Source organism: Phaseolus vulgaris, chromosome 9 (assembly GCF_051622355.1).
Source record: "Phaseolus vulgaris cultivar YP4 chromosome 9, ASM5162235v1, whole genome shotgun sequence".
Classification (NCBI taxonomy): Eukaryota; Viridiplantae; Streptophyta; class Magnoliopsida; order Fabales; family Fabaceae; genus Phaseolus; species Phaseolus vulgaris.
Window position 1 is genome coordinate 29,773,269 of NC_143506.1, and position 17,432 is coordinate 29,790,700.

At 32.1% G+C, this 17,432-nt stretch overlaps 1 protein-coding gene across 1 annotated transcript; it reads right to left on the minus strand.

Moving 5' to 3' along the window:
• Nucleotides 1-13,238: 13,238 nt before the first annotated feature.
• On the minus strand, nucleotides 13,239-17,363 carry LOC137821545 (putative LRR receptor-like serine/threonine-protein kinase At1g74360). Its single transcript, XM_068626188.2, has 2 exons — nucleotides 16,899-17,363; nucleotides 13,239-16,594 (listed from the first exon to the last, which is right to left on the minus strand). Exons 1-2 carry the CDS (start codon nucleotides 17,023-17,025, stop codon nucleotides 13,383-13,385), a joined length of 3,339 nt encoding a protein of 1,112 aa, XP_068482289.1. The 5' UTR covers nucleotides 17,026-17,363; the 3' UTR covers nucleotides 13,239-13,382.
• Nucleotides 17,364-17,432: the final 69 nt, after the last annotated feature.

Consider the following 17,432-nt stretch of genomic DNA (forward strand, 5'->3'; position numbering starts at 1 on the left):
AAGTTGTTTTTCTTTAATATTCCCTCCATTTTATATTTATTTTAGCTTCAAGTTTTTAGATTAAGAAAAACAATCACTCAAACAAAATAGCATTTTTTAAGGTCAATTTTATTAAAATATTTTTATTCTCTTTCTTGATTTTTATCAATATGTCACTAGCTTATTATAAGATAATAATATTTATTAGGGAACAAAATTAAAATATAAATTTTGATATTTCATGAAAAATTGAAATATCAATGAAAAGATAAATATTAAAACAACCATTATAAAAAATTAGAGAGTAGGTGGTAAAGAATAACTCACGAAAAATCATCTATCACATGTTGTTTTATCAAAAAAATTGGACATTTTCTTTTTTTAATTTAATTTCAGTGTGGTAATATCGCTATCTTTTGAATTTCGATCACAATATTTTGAGAATATTTTACCTTTTAGTGTTCTATCTAATATGCTACGAGAAAAGATTAAACCTACAAGTTTCAATGTCGTTTCACAAACTAATTACATAAAACCGTTATTACTAAATAAAAATATAAAGATTTTTATATTGTTAATGTATTATTATTTATTCTTAACAAAAACCCATAAAAAAATTGAATGACTAAAGTTAAATTTAATTGGAACACATATTTTGTCGTGATAAAAATATGCATATATTAATGCTAGATACCATTTCATAAATGATTATTTTCTTTAAATTTTGTCAATAAAATTTATTTACTTAAAATAAGATAACTTATATTTAAGCATACACATGAGCACTTCAATAAATAATAATAATAATGATAATAATAATAGAAAAAGGTGTTGGGATTATTTAAAGTTATTTTGTGTAGCCCTAGTTATTGCAACAAGGAATCATTGAGAAACTATCTTTCTAAAACTACCTTGATTTTTCCAATTCAATATTTTAATTGGGTTTGGATTGTTACATTCTCTTTGGTATTTTGTTATTTTTATTAGTTTCCCAAATGCAGGAGTCAGCAGTGGGTCCCCCATCCTAATTTTGAAGTAACAAGCATGCAAAATATGTGACCTTTTTCTCCCTATTATTGACCCTCCTACACTTCCCACCATTATTACAACCCTACTTATTCTTTCTCTCTTTTTCAAAGTTAAAAAAGTACCTTCATTACACTAAATACCAACATATTTTATTTCTAATATAATCAAAAAAATTAATTTTAATTTTATTAATGTTATTTAAATCTTGTTAACAATTAAGATAATTCAACATGTATTTTATCTTTATTAAAAAATTAATACTATTTTTTAAACATTTCTACCCATTATTAAAGATTAAACATATGTTTAATTATATTAATTATTAATGGAGTTTAAGCAAAAACAAAATTAATGTTATTGTATTAAGAATGTAGTTTTTTTTATTATAATAAAAAGGAAATATGGTGAACCAAATATTTATTCTTAAAAAATAATAATTGTTTTCTTTCTATTATTTTAAAATACGCTATTAAGATTTTTTGAAAAATAAATATATTTAGATGAATTAGATTGAGAAAATTTAAGAATTATAACACAAACCCTATCAAAGTTCACAAGTCCATTAAGCAGGAATGAATGATAATTTTACTCTATTAATTCATCGGAATAATCTAATATAGTTCTACCACCCCATCTGAATTAAAAGAAAAAATTATACTAAATATTTATATTTAAAGTTTTTACTAGAAATATTTTTAAGATTTTCATATTTTTTTGTTATTATTAGTAATTTAATTTCTATAAAAATAATATTTAAATCAGATTTGGATTAAAATTATTAATATATTTCACATTTTTCACTAAACTTTATCTATTTAAACTAACATATCCGTTCACTAACCACAATTAGAGAACATATCAAAAAATTTAATGTATTTTTAATTAATTAATAAATAATAAAGAAGATTCATGTATATTCAGAGTGAAACTTGAGTTTATGATCTGAGATGAGAAGTGTGTGTATTATTCAACGCTAAAGAATAAAAAAGTAGGTTAATTGATAGAATGGAAGGTGAGGCATTATAATCAAACCCTAAATTAGTTTATTGAAGCTACAACATCACTATTGGGAGTTAATTCTGTCTTATCGTTTCTCATATATGGTAGTTGGATTTTATATTATGTCGCTTTGAGTTTGGAACAGACATTTTTATTCTCAGAAAATTCAACTAATTTTAAATCTTTACAATTTTTATTCCAATATTTCAAATTTTGGATTTCTCTGGAGTTTATCTCATAGATTGTTGGAATCACACATTGACTAAAGAATAAATGGGTGTAAACTTTATCTCATAAGTCGGTTTTATGAAGTTGAGTTGGACTTAAAGTTCACTTCTTAATATGGTATCAGAGTCATTTTGATCATATCCTAACGAGTGTTTGTTGGGCTTATCAGGTCACACGCTATCGGACCGTTATCGAACCATCTATAATATGTTATCTCACGCACAAGCTGTTACTTTTGGCGTAAGGGGTGTGTTGGAGATCACACATGACTAGAAAATAAATTGGTGCAAACCTTACCTCATAAGCCGGTTTTATGAGGTTGAGTTAGACTTAAAGTCCACTTCTTAATATAGATTGAAAAATTAAATAAAAAAAAGGAAGTGAAAAATAATATTCTTTTGGATTAGGAAATAGATTTAAGGGTGAAGTAAAGTAAGAGAAAGAGACTGAAAAAGGAAGTTGATTATATTAAGGAGAAGAGAGCATCTGATAGATTAAATATTTTTTAATTGATAGAATTATAAGATTGTTAATTTTGACTTTGTGTTAAAAATAAATTTAGAATCAATGTTGATAAATTCTATATACTTAGTACATAGTTTAACAATTATTTCTCTTATGAATTGAGTACGGGTTGAAAAATAATTGTGAATTATGTGACTGCGTCAACTCATGTGAAAATGTAAAATATATATTTTTAATAGATGTAGAAAATAAGTTTTTTAAATGATATTGAAAATTAAATAAAATTAAAATAAATAACGTAGTAAAAGATTAAAAACAAACTTTAATTAAATAAAAATTAAAATAATATACTTAAATTTTTGTAAGTGTCACATTTGACTACATAACTGAAATTATAAATATGCTAAAAAGAAAACAACATGCAAAACGATAGTTAAATTATAATAATTGAAATAAATAAAATAACAATAAAGGCAACTAAAATAATATGAGTTTCTTTATTTTAAGGAGTTCAAAAATATCACACACTTCTTGGTTTTAAAGTTGAAAAAGATGGTGTTCGACATTGAGAAAGTAAAAATTATCCAAAAATAGTTTATATCTAAAATGTAGAAGAAGTCTAAATCGTTCATGACTTAGTTAGTTTTTATATAAGATTTGTTAAGAATTTCTCTATCGCTCGTCTAAACGAACTTGTTAAGAAGGATATGCTTTTCATATGGAAAGAAAAATGAGAAAAAAAACTTTTGAAAACTAAAAAGATAAGTTAATTCATGTCCTCATTTTTGCTCTTCCAAACTTGTTTCAAAACTTTAAACTAGAGTGTGATGCATTTGGGCTTAGAATAGGTGATGTGTGGCCATCATATTGCTTACTTTAGTGTTCCTCATAACCTTACCTTACTCATCTAGCTTGTTTATGAAAACTCACTTAGCTTCTATGATTGCTTTGTCCTTTAACAGACTGGTAAGATTTTAGACTTCATTTTTCCCAATGCTTTCTTTAACAAGAAGCAGACCTTTCTTAGGTTTTTCAAGATCTGTATTATGAGTTTCAAGTTTTTGTTCCAAATTCTTGTTCTCTTTAGACAAATCATTATTTACCTTTGAACGTTTTGCATTTTCATTGGAAAGATTATTGGATGTAGTTTTTAAAAGCTTTATTTCCTTGCATTCATTCTTAAAATTCTTTTTCATGGCTTTGAATACATCGATAATTTTGGATGTATTTGATAAAGCTTCATGATAAGATAAATGAAGAGAATATATAAATTAGAAAAATCTACTCAGTAAAAGTAATTTTACCACTACACCGTTCAGTAAATAATATTAAAAAAATTAAAACTAAACCTAATTTTCACTTTATCTATCTTCTCAGTTTTCACTTTCTGAAAGTCTTGCCTCCTAGTAACAGTTGTGTGCACCCCCAAAACTTTCCTCCAAACACTCTCCTCCAAGCATCACCTCCAAGCATTCATCACACCTGTGCCCTCTTCATTCTAGGCAACACTCCTCTTCATTCATCACATATTTTCTTATTACAGGTTAGTAGTTTAGCATTTCTTTGAATTTGAATTTGGTGGAACTATTTTAAACCGGATCACTTAATCCAGTATTTTTCTTTTTATAATTAGGTTATGGATTACGTAATATGATAGTTTGAGTGTTTAATTGCGTTCTAGATTACATAATCTAGTAGTTTTTTTTTTCTTAAATAGGTTTTGGATTACGTAATCCGATAGTGTTATTTTGTTAAATAGGTTACGAATTATGTAATCTGGTAATTTGGGTGTTTAATTAGGCTCTGGATTACGTAATCCAGTAGTTTTATTTTTTTAAATAAGTTCCAAATTATGTAATTAGGTAGTGTTATTTTGTTAAATAGGTTATAGATTATGTAATCCCAGTAGTTTGGTTGTTTAATTAGGTTTTAGATTACGTAATCTGGTAATTTTGTTTTCTTTAATAGGTTCCAGATTATGTAATCCGGAAGTGATTTTTTTCGTAATTGGATTCTAGATTAGGTAATTCAGAAGTTAATTTTTTACATTTATATACTAGATTATGTAATCCAAAAGAATCTTTTTTTATATCATGTGTCATGGGTTCAACTTGATGATTATGTCATCCCTTATCTTATTTGTAAATAATTGAAATTCACACGGTGTTGTGGACAAATATGGCTAAAACAAGAGGTATTGGATCTTAGGATCATGTCGCACAAGGCCAACAACATCAGTCCGTAGAAGAGGCCAAGGTGATGTCGAATGAAGGTTTGATGTTGATGCTCATATAGGTAAATTACCTACAACAAGGATTCTGTGATGATGAGCAGGTGGACCAGGGAGAAAGGTTTCATGGAAGACCTTCTAATATGTCGTTGCTAGTAAATTTTGTTGATCATGTTGTTGTTAAGCTGTGGGAGGGTGAGGTAAGAATGGAAAAACCTTCAATTAAATTGTCTTTGTTAATTTTTGTTTAAATTGTTTTAATTATATTGAATATATACAAATTTGTATTAGGATCGGGGAGAACTTAAATTGGTATCCCATAATAGAATATTACATAAATTTGGGATGCCTCATGCTGATATTGAGTTTCTTGTACAAAATTATGGATTGTTTAGTTTGTGCAATATAAGTTATGAGGTGGGAGACAAGGGGTTGACTTTAGCTTTTATCGAGAGGTGGCATGGGGAGACGAACTCCTTCCACCTTCCCATTGGTGAGATGACCATTACACTTGATGATGTGTCATCTCTTTTACACCTCCCCATTTTGGGTCAATTCCCTACATATGTGCTCTTAAGGTACAACGTAGTTGCGACAATTTTAGTTGAGTTACTAGGGGTGGAGGAGGGTCGTGGGAAGATTGAGATGAGGCAGTGTCGATGCGCCCACGTATGATTGAGTTGGCTCCAAGATATATATGAGGATTGTTGCGTACATATTTTTGTCATGTCCGGTGGGCAATTTCACGCAACTTATTTTGATTATCACTTTGCCACAAATATCAACATGTTTGAACCGAGATAAAATGACATCCCATTCTTGTTGAATTGACAACTCAGATGATGAATCTCATTCAGATAAATCTAAAAAACTTAGTCTAGTCCACATAACATGAACTTCGTTAAGTGGAATGACACCCATAACATATCTGGCTAATTCACAAGCACATGGTAATTCGTGAGTCCATTTAAGTACACATCCACAACGTTCACTATCAAAACCAACAACATTGACCCGATTAAACTCTTCAACAATGTGAATCAAAGCATGTTTAGATACAAATCCAACCAACATTATATACAATTTCACATTGAATGTGTGTCCTATGACATGTAGACTCATATGAAAGAATGCCTTGATTTCGTTATGTTGAAGTATAATAACGTTTTTTATAGCTTCCCAACATGAGCACATGTCTCCCATGTTATTTTGTAATATTCGTTTCAAAGACCAATCAGATGATCCAATCCTGTATAAGTATAAAACATAAAACAATTAAACGTTATACACGTTCTAAACAAAGTAAAGTCATATTTTGATATAAACTGCATCCCAACATTTCCAGACATACTTGTTTGATGTTGTATTTCCCAAATGCATTAACGAATTTGTCCAACACTTCATAAACTTTTCTTTGTGTAGAATAATCCATATCTTCTTCAAATATTTAACAAGTAAGGGCCACAGTGAACAAATAGTTCCAAAATTTTTAACAAACCCATCAAATTTAGCGATCTCTGTACAGTCAATGACAGTCCTCCATGAATCCGTAACAAAACTACCAACATTTTACATTTTGCTTTGACATTCTTATTGATGTGAAACTGACAAAGAAGATTTGTTGCTTTAGGAAACACAATATTGATGGCATTCGTCAAAGCAAGATCTCTATCATAAACAATGATTTCAGGCCCCACATGCGATGTCAAAAGTGACCCTCTTAGTTTTTGTAGGGGCCATATGAAGTTCTTTTCTTTCTCATTAGATAAGAACACAAAACCAGTAGATAAGGAGAAACATGTACAAGTCAAACCAATAATCTCAAGCAAAGGTAGTTGATATTTGTTCGTTTTAAAAGTCGTATCCATAAAAAGTATAATGTTAAATGCATTCAAAAGTTCTACAAAATCAAGATGAGTCCAAAAAATATCACTAACAACATTGGAAGACTTATGACACGTACTCTAGTGAAGATAGTTGTCACAGTCTAACAACATCATTAACTGTTGTAATTCAGTTCTTGGTTGTCTAACTGATCTCTTTTATGAGTAGCTTGCATTGTATACTTATTTTATTGTTGTCATATTATCCTTGGTATTCTCCTTCAAAGTACATAGTATGTTACCCGACTTAACCATGTTTTAAGTCATATCAACAAGTATGAAATGTCCATTCACTTTTAATTTGTCTGCATATGGATGACCAACTAATGTATCATACAAATTTACAAACTCATTCAAGTCTTCTCATGAAGGAAACACCTACACAAAGTTATTCTAACAATATTACAAAATCACTTCTTCAAATTATAATGAAGTAAACATGAATGAAATGAAATGTTATTCACCTCATCTGTTGTAAAATGGGTACCATAGTTCCCTTCAACCAATTCATGTTGATGCATAAAATTCATTAAGTCTTCCATACTACAGATTATTTCTACTTCATCAGATCATTTTGTAATTAATCCAACCTCCATGTCCATACTTCCACCTTCATTAATAAAACATAAATTTCCATTTTATTCTAATTCACACAATTAAGCAAATTAAAATCATTCAATTTCCCTTCCAAATTTTGTAGTCCATAACTTATTTGATAACTACAAAAATACCTTATGGATTGGATAATCCGTAAGCCATTTGTCAAGTAAAAAATAGTTTCCGGATTGAGTAATCCGTAAGGCATATTTTAAGATAAAAAATAAATTCTAGATTGGGTAATCCATAAGTTATAGAATGACTTTTAGATTAGGTAATTCATAAGTCATTTTATAACATAAATTACTACTATCGGATTACGCAATCCGAAAACATGAGATTTGGTTTATTTCCAAAATCCAGTATATGTACGAATTTACTAATCCAGAAGCTTTAAATTTTGTGCTTGTCTTTCAGATTATATAACACGAAGCTTAGTTCCAGATTCAGATTAACTTTTTGGATTATCTAATATGGAGCATAATGTTGTATTACGGTTTGAATCCAGAATGTTATTCCGGATCCAAAACTAAATTTCGTGTTACATATTCCAGAATATCATTCTTTCACATTGAAACTTACGGATTATATAATTCATTGATCCGATAGATTAACCAATTTAGGACATAAGCATTTGAGAGCACAGGATTGAAAAACTCACCTGAGAATGATGAACGAAGCTACCAACCACCGTCAACACCAACACCACAATAAAACTACCATCACGATCACCACAACAACCACCGCCACCACCACCACCACCTTCAACCCACACACTTCTTCACTCAGCAACAAACTGTAAAATATTGTCTTCTATTTTTATCTTTTTACTAAGGGTAATTTAGGAATTTTAAAATTTATGGGGTGGATGAAAAAGTGATGGAGGTCCATGAAGAAACGGTCACCCTTTAGTCGCATCAAATTTCCCCCTTTACAAGTATAATATAGACTTAGGTCATCAAGGAACACTTACTAATTAAGTTCATTTTGTAATATTCTTTCTTCAACAAATTAAATTTTTTGGGTTTTAGATTGAAAGACCGACAACATAAATTGAAAATTCGATTGAAGGAATGCAGAATTGGAAATATAAATAAATGAAATGAATGTAGAAATAGAAACTGTGAAATGAATGAACACTAAAATAGAATAGCTAAAAAAACATAACATTCTAAATGCATATATGAAATGTAATGTAATGTAATGCTGAACAATGAAATTTTGAAATGATAGGAATGAATTGAAGTGTAAAATCAGTAACCGAAATTAACAAATCAATACTAAAATAGAATCTAAATTGCAAGTATAGAAGTCGTAAACGAACCACATTGGGATATGAAACACTTTAACCAAATGAGAAATGTTAAACCATATAAGTTGAAAACATTCAAGAATTAAATATGAGAACAAAAATCAAGATAACAGGAATCGAAAGTGAAGTATAGAAGAAACTGCAATGAATTGAACTAAAGAAACTATATAACCTGAAACGATCCAAACTATAAAACCTAATTACCTAACTAAACTGCAATTAGAAATTGAAATTGGAATTGACCAAGATAGAATTGCAATCAGAAATGGACTTCAGAAACAAAAATTGACATCAGGAAATTGAAATAGGAAACAGAAATTAAATGCAGCAATTGAAAACAGTTATTGAAGGTAAAACAGAAACTGGAACCAACAATATAAACTGTAACAACTATAAAACCTAATAAAACTGAAAACAGAATTAAAATTGCTATTCAATCAGAATTACTATGGATTGAATGAAAAATAGCACAATTGAAAAACCAGAAACAGTGGTCAACTAAACTGTAAAAACTGAACTACCAATAAATATATACTTTTCTCTTTTATCAACCTTTTTTTCTTGGTTTCTTATGGCATTTCTAGAATGAAAAGAATGGCACATAGAATTCCATGATAAGAAAACAAAACGAATGTTGAGTTTAGCTGTGCCATGTTCTTTCTTGTTCCTTCTCCTCTTCTCTCCCTCCTCTACTATTCTTGTTGTTGTTTCTGTCTCTTATTTCACTGTAACTCTTTTTGTTGTGCACTCTGTCTTTTCTTTATCTGTGGTCTCTCTTTTTCGTTGTGTCTACCCTTTCCTTTATTGTTGTGTGTGTGAGTTGAGAGAAGGGTGTGGGGGTAATCCGTGAGTGTGGAAAGTGAAGTAAGTGGAGAGATTGAGAAAAAAAGGAAGTGTCTTTCCGTGAGAGTGGAGAGTGAGTGATATGTGATGGGTGTGTTTCAGATTTGATCTGCCAAATCTCTTTTCATTTGTTTTTTTTTTTCAGATTTCAATCTCCCACATTTTTATATTGTTTTTTTTCCACTTAGGTTAATTAGGCTAAACAAAAATAGTCTGGGCCCAAACATTACTTTTGTTATTTACCTATTTTCTTTAAACGAAAATGAAAATAAACTTCTAAACATTTTTTTATTTTTTATTAAAAAGAAACAAATATGTTATTTTTAAGGTTTAAAAATATTTTTGAAAACGATTTTATTATCTAAAGCATTTTATATTTTTAAATTTCTATTTTTTTCATTTTTTAATTTAATTTAATTTGTTTTTTTTATTTTTATGTAAAAATGTCCTTTTTTTAATTTTAATTTTTGTTTATTTTAATTTTAATTTTTATTTACTATTATTATTATTATTTTAGGTAAAACTTTTTTTATTTCTCATTTCTCTCAAGTTAATAATTTTGTATTAATTAAAGGTACAATTTGCAATAATTTTCACACAACCCAAAGATAGATGCTCAACTAAGACAATAAGACTCTTTGACCTTTCTCTTGTATATTCTTGGTACATTGGTTTATATGCATTCGTGTTTAATCCTTGATCTCTTTATATAGTTCTTTTAGAGAAGATTATTGAAGACTTGATCAAAAAGGTCTTGATCTTCTAGAAGACTGTTTTAAGGTAGACTCTAAAAAACTGGAAGGTCTTGATATGTCCTTTTAAGAGCTTTTCTCCGTATAAACATGTAAACACAAATAATTTTGCAAGCATTGTGTACATAGAACGAATCATAATTTTTGTTTAAATGGTTTTTTAAAACATTTTTATGTGATCGTTTTCACATTTAGTTAATTCCTTAGATGGATGATATAGTCGTTTGAAGATTAGTTTTTTGCTTGATTGATTCTAGAAAATATATGTTTAATTTTGACTTATTTAATTAATCAACAATGAATAAATAAATCAGATCAAGTATTATTGCAGGATAATAAAAACTACAATGAAGAGTGATAGACCTTATATCACTTAAAAACTTGGTAGACAATCTAGTATACTAAGATCTTGTAGTTGCACCTGCATTAAACAAACATTAGTATGAACGTAAACATGTGAAAGAATATAAGATACTTACATGATTTGTTATCATCAAAACTTAAAAACTTTCATAGTCTATTGTTAGGTTGTCTAGTCGAGTGTAAATCGTATATTGTTATCATTGTTCACATGAGGATTTTTCATCAGTAAACAATGAATGTTTCATCTTTGTCATACCAACACCAACATTCTTTCCAATTTGTGTTACTGCATATTTTGTTTAATCTCTCCTTTTGCTTCTCTATCCTAGGAACATATACTTTCTTGTCGTGGTGAATTGCAAGAATCCATTTTTCTTTTTCCAGAGCATGATTCGTCTTGCTAGTATTTTTGAAACCTGCAACAAGAAGAATTTTGTCTTTTGGTAACCATACTTGGTTGAGTTCTTTTATGTTAAAATTTCTCCATGGTTCCCTTTTTCAGACACTATTAGAGACTTCACTTATAAATACTCTAGAAGAAGATGCAATAAAATCATTTTCAGTGATGTGATTTTTGTTTTCATATTCGAATGTTGTTTTGAGAAAATCCCTAGAATTTTTAATCAAAAAATTCACATTAGTAACTTTTTTAGAACCAATGTCTTCCTAAAATAGATAATCTAGAGGTTGATCATGAAACAATTCATTTGGTTTTATACCTAATTTTTCTTTGGGCAAGACTAGTTATTTGTTAATCCTTTCTAGATTAGTATTTTGATTTTCAAGCTTCGTTTTTAGATCTAGATTCTCTTCCCTTAATCTTTGGTTAGTTCTAACGAGTTTTGCATCATTATCATAATATCTCCAGTTTTCTTTTTACATAAGATTAATTTATTTACATGCATTTTTAAATATATTTGTAAAAGTTTTATATGTAGAAACTAAATGAGTATCACTTCCCAATAAGCTTTCCTAAGAAAGTGTATGTAAAGGAGATTTACCTTTTGATTGGAGTCATCACAGAATGAGTTTTTCAATAAATCTGCCATAGTATTACAATGTATCTCCTCATTAGATTCTTCTGATGCCAGGCTGTCTGTGGTGTTTTCCATGAAGAAAATGTGATCAATTTTGGAGTTAGGAAAGTTTGGATCTCCTCTTGATTCTCTATGAGATAAAACAATAGTCTCCCACATTTCTTTGCCACTAGTTATTGTAATAACTTTGACAAGATCTTTTTCAAATAGAGCACATTTAAGAATATGCATTTAGCTAATATTTATTATTTTGTTGTTCAATCCAAGATTCACTTGACAATAACTTTTCAGAAGAATCAAGAAAAGAAGGAATGCCTTCTTTAATAATGACCAACAAATTTTCATCCATGTAATTCTATTTGTTGAACACTGGTAGCCTAATGAGGGTTTTGGTTTCAAACTCCATTGAGTATACCAAGGATCTTGCCTCAAGTCTTGTTAAGAACTAACCCTTTAGGCTAACTCTAATACCAATTGAAGGTTCAATTGACTCCAAAAGGGGGGTTGAATGGAGCCTAAACTCAATTCGTGAAGCATTAACCAATTAAAAGCAACGTTTAAATAAGAGTAGAGTGAGAGAAGTAGTAACAAAGGTTACGTCCAATCCCCTCAAGCAACCCGCTCAAAAGTCTTTCATTAAGTATTTTTCGTCTCTCTAGGTACACAAGTATTATTATAACTCTTCAAGTAGTATTCTTAGACCTCTTCAAGCCACACAAGTATTCTCAACCTCTTCAGGTTCACCCATTATTCTCAATCTCTCCAGGTTCACCAAGTATTCTCAATCTCGGTAGGTTCACTAGTATTCTCAACCTCTATAGGTTCACTAAGTATTCTAACCTCTTTAGGTACAATGTCATAATCTCCCCCTGAGATCAAGACCTTTCAATACAATGAGAAACACTCTCATTCAGAGAGAACAATGAAAGTTCACAGGGTATACTTCACAGTAGTGAAAGATTTACAATGGTTAAGCACACTACCCAAATTCTTACTGGTTGCTCTCTTCTAGCAGATAAGAAATTTTATGCACAATTCTAAACACAACTACACAGATTTTTCTACACTTTCGTATTTCGTTTCTATGCAATTCGTTGTTGTGTTCTTCACCCTTAAGGTCTTTTATATAGGCCTCTAAATATATATGTTAGCTTTAGGGTTTCTTCATTCTTCATGTAATCTTTAGACGCTTAATAAGAAAATAATTGCTTTGATTATGCGTATAAGGCTTTTCAAAATCTTTCTTTATCTTTCTCTAATATGAATATTGAAGTTAACATTTGTACTCTATAATTGTATATATTATAGATTTAAAACTATATCAGAATTCACTCTCTGTTTACTGTTGTATGAGTTTTGAGATTCTTAATAACTTCAGTTACCTTTGATAAAGAATTAGAAATCTTATGGACTGAAGAAATATTTTATATTGTCGTTGATTAAAACAAATTGAACAGAGGTGCTTAGTATTCATTGAAAGGTGTTAAAACAAAAGTAAAGTCACAAGACAAGTCTCAAGGATACAGAACAAAATTGAGCAACTTCTTCAACATGAATAATGAGTTTCTTTACACGAGAAGAATGAACTGTGTACATGTGTTTTCTATGTAAACTGTATTGGAACTTACAGTATGCACAATTTTTTTTATCTAAAGTCACAAAAGACTACACATGGTATCCATAATTTGAGTCCCCAGTGGGATCATATATCTTAATAAGCATATCAAGAACCTCCTTCATGTTAGGCCTAGCCTGTGGTGCATCATGTGTGCATTTCACTCCAACTTGGAGCAAGTCACCCATCTCCTTAGCACCCTCAACTACCCCACTTCCCTTCAACAAAACTGGTACAGATTGAGCTAACCCTTGTCTTCCAGAACCCATCATAACACGCCTAGTCCATTCCACCAAACACTCTTCCCCTCCATCCACTGCTCTTCTCCCAGTTGCTAGCTCCATAACCAACACCCCAAAACTGTACACATCCCCTTTTGTGGTGGCTTTCCATGTTTGTCCATATTCTGGTGCAACATAGCCCACTGTGCCAGCCACTATAGTGCTCACATGACTGTCTCCAACATCAACAATTCTAGCAAGTCCAAAGTCTGTGACCTTGGCATTCCCATTCTTGTCTAGCAACACGTTACTAGCCTTCACATCTCTATGCACAATAGAAGGGTAGCACTCATGGTGTAAATAGACAAGTGCCCTGGCCACATCAATTGCCACTTCTAGGCGCCTTCTCCATCTCAATCTTTTTGTATCAGTCACAAGTTCCTCCAAGCTTCCACCTCCTATGTACTCATAAACGAGTATCTTCTGTGAACCATAGAGGCACCAACCATACAGTGTGACAAGGTTTGGATGAGGCCAGCTAAATCCATGACCACTTAGAACCTTCATTTCAGCTCTGAATTCTTTTTCACCCTCAGTTCCTTCCCTTTGGAGCTTCTTCACCGCCACCTCTCTCCCATCTGGAAATGACCCTCTATATACTGTTCCATAGCCACCCCTTCCTATGACTCTCTCCTCTGTGAAGTTGGAGGTTGCTTTCAAGATATCTGCATGTGTGAAAACTGTCTTGTTCAGGTGGAATATCTTAACTGTGTCAGAATACCATGGTGAGGATCCGGAGCTGCCTGAATCATGTGTTTGCTTCTTTATATTCTTCATGAGGTATCCTGGTCCCACAGATGGACTTTTCACCAAGAAACATATCACAAGGAAAAGAAGTCCAAAGACCACGATAGCCAGTCCTAGAGCCAAAACCAAAGACCATTTTGTGGGATTTTTCAAGACTCTGTGTAAAGTGTTATTTCTATCATCAGAGATGTTAAAGAACTTTGGGAGGCTCAAGAGGGGGTCACCCAAATATGAATCCTTGTCAAAAGTGAGTAAGTGTCCAGATGGTGGGACTGTACCAGATATGAGGGGATTGTATGAGATGTTGAACCTGCTAAGCTCATCCAAGTGTGCCAGACTTATGGGAAATGTTCCAGAGAAATTGTTCCTAGACAAATCAAGGTCCTGTAAACACTTCATGTTGCCAATATCACTTGGAATTTCACCAGAAAAATTGTTTCTGGTCATGTTCAAGACTACAAGTGGTAAACCTACCATCCCTGGAGGGAATTTCCCCGTGAACTTGTTATCTCCCAAATGAAACATGCTAAAGTTTACCATGGTCTCAATTTCTGAAGGAATCTCACCAGTCAAATAGTTCCCACTTAGCTGAAGATACCCTGCTATGTGTGATGATCTAGCAGAGTTCTCAGATGTACACATGGGGAAGATGCCATATCCTTTGAGCAACCTGTCCCAAAGGGCCCTACAATTCTTCCTTGTCAGGATGTTATACACAAAGCTGAACGGAGGGTAATCAGCAGGTATCCATCTCTTCATTGCTAAGCACTCACTATTGCCAGCAACAACTCCCCCGAGATTCTTTTGATTTGATTCAAATGTGGCCCTTGCATTCCTTCCAATTTTTGTTAGATCGGAAGGAATTTTTCCATATAGTTTGTTGTTCGCAAGGTTTAGCCATAACATGCTTGAGCAGTTTCCCAACTCTGGTGGGATTTCTCCGGTTAATGAATTATCTGAAAGTGTAAGCCATAAGAGAGAAGTCAAGTTTCCAAGGCTTGGTGGGATCGGTCCACTGAAACTGTTGAAGGCAAGATCAAGTGCCATAAGGCGAGTCAACTTTCCTAATTCAGAAGGAATAGGTCCAGAGAACTGGTTGTAGGTTAAGGTTAAGAAAGCGAGTGCAGACATTTGTGAGATTTCAACAGGTAATGGACCAGAAAAATTATTAAAGCTTAAGTCCAAGCGGCTTAGGTTTGTCAATGTAAATATGCTTGATGAGTTTAACCCTCCAGTGTAAGAATTTGAGTGCAGCACAAGAAACTTCAGTTGCTTGAATTTCCCAAAAATCTCCTGCACCTCCCCACCAAATTTGTTTCTGCTCAAATCCAAGATGAACAAATTGGTTAAGGTCAAAAGGGTCTCTGGGATATCCCTTGAGAAAGTATTGTTCTCCAAGAACAATCCCTCAAGACCAGAAATGGAACCAATTTCACGGGGAATATCTCCAGTGAAATTGTTACTAGAAAGGTTGAGAACCACTAAATTCTTGCAGTTAGATAACTCCTTGGGGGCCTTACCAACAAATCCATTCACTGAAAGGTCCAGATTTTCAATGCTACAGTTTACTGGAAAAGCCTGGGGAGGAACAACCCCAGTTAGAAAATTCTCTGAGATAGAAAACTCTCTCAGCCTGGAAAATCCAGTCCACAAGGTCCCATTTAGATGGTTGGTGCTCAAATCCAAGTACTGCAGCTTCAAGCATTGATCAAAGAAGCCATGAATCTCACCCCTCAAGTGATTATCTGAAACATTTAAAGTCACCAAACTCTCACAAATGGCAGGGAAACTCAGCCCAAGTTCCCCATGGAACCTATTAACAGACAAGTCCACTGTTTGCAACTGAGTCAATCCCTTTAGATTTAACTCCCCCTCGAGAGTATTATGGGAGAGATTGAGATACACAAGCTTGTGGCTCATCCTCAAGTCCTCAGGAATCCCCCCAGATAGAGAGTTCCAAGAGATATCAAGGTGTCTGAGCTCAGTGAGATTAGAGAAGCCATCGAATATGTTACCATATATGTCACTGTAAGAGATGTCTACTTTCACAACCCTCCTTGTTGTCCCGTTCACGAGACTGCAATCGATTCCATACCAATCACAAGGATTTGAACTGTTACTGTTCCAGCTTATGTATCCTCCTCTATTTGCAAGAGTTTGGGCTTGCAAATAAGATTTCAGCTTCAGCAGAACCTTTGCGTCAGTGTCCAAGGAATCCCCAACAACTAATTTACCTGTCAATCACCACAGCCTCGGTAAACGTGAAAGACAACTAACAAAACAGAATCAATGATCAACCTAGGAAAATCTTAATAAACAAAAATAAATAGAGAATCAACAACACCCCACTACAAAGCCTGGTGCTTAATACTTAATAATAAACACTGCTCCGTATTAAGGTGTCCTATCCAAAACAATCACGAGGTTCACTCATTATCAGTAAAGCAACCACTATTATTAACCCAAAAAGGAGTTTGAGGCAAAAACTTACCTTTTCTGGAAAAAAGATAAGCAACAGAGTTCTAGGTTAGTTAGTACCTGAGAAGAGGATCAAGAAACAGACAAACAGGAAGCCCCATGAATCGGTTTCCTGCTCTGACATTAATGATGTTCCTCCTTCTTTTCTTGTGCTCTGTGTTCTTTTTCTTGTTTTAGCAAAACTCATGTACTTGATAGTTGTGTCAGGGAATAGAAGAAGAGGAAATCTTTGAGGAACTCAAAACTGGGGTGAGGACGTCGAAGCCATTGGGGTATGTTGTGTTGTTGGAACTTGGAATGGTCTACCTATGCCAGGTGGTGGTGGTGGACAAAAAAACAATTGAACTCTGAACAACACAGTGACTTGTGTCTTTATTTTCCATTTTCACGTCTTGTAATATCACGCTGAGGGATTTATTTTATTCAATTCAATATACGAGTGAAGAATGAACCAACGATCGTCGTTGTAATTAATATAAAAAAAAAGTGGGGTTGATGTGCTTTGTCCCCGAATGTGAATGTGAATGTCAAATCACCTATGTGTTTCTAATCTGGCTATTTCTCACTTATATATCATACATACACATTTTCCTA

Excerpts from the sequence above, each read along its gene's own strand:
- LOC137821545 (XM_068626188.2), bottom strand. The coding sequence starts at position 17,025 with ATGAGTTTTGCTAAAACAAGAAAAAGAACACAGAGCACAAGAAAAGAA. Across the intron at positions 16,595-16,898 it reads TTTCTTGATCCTCTTCTCAG|GTAAATTAGTTGTTGGGGAT; the intron begins GTACTAACTAAC and ends GGTGATTGACAG.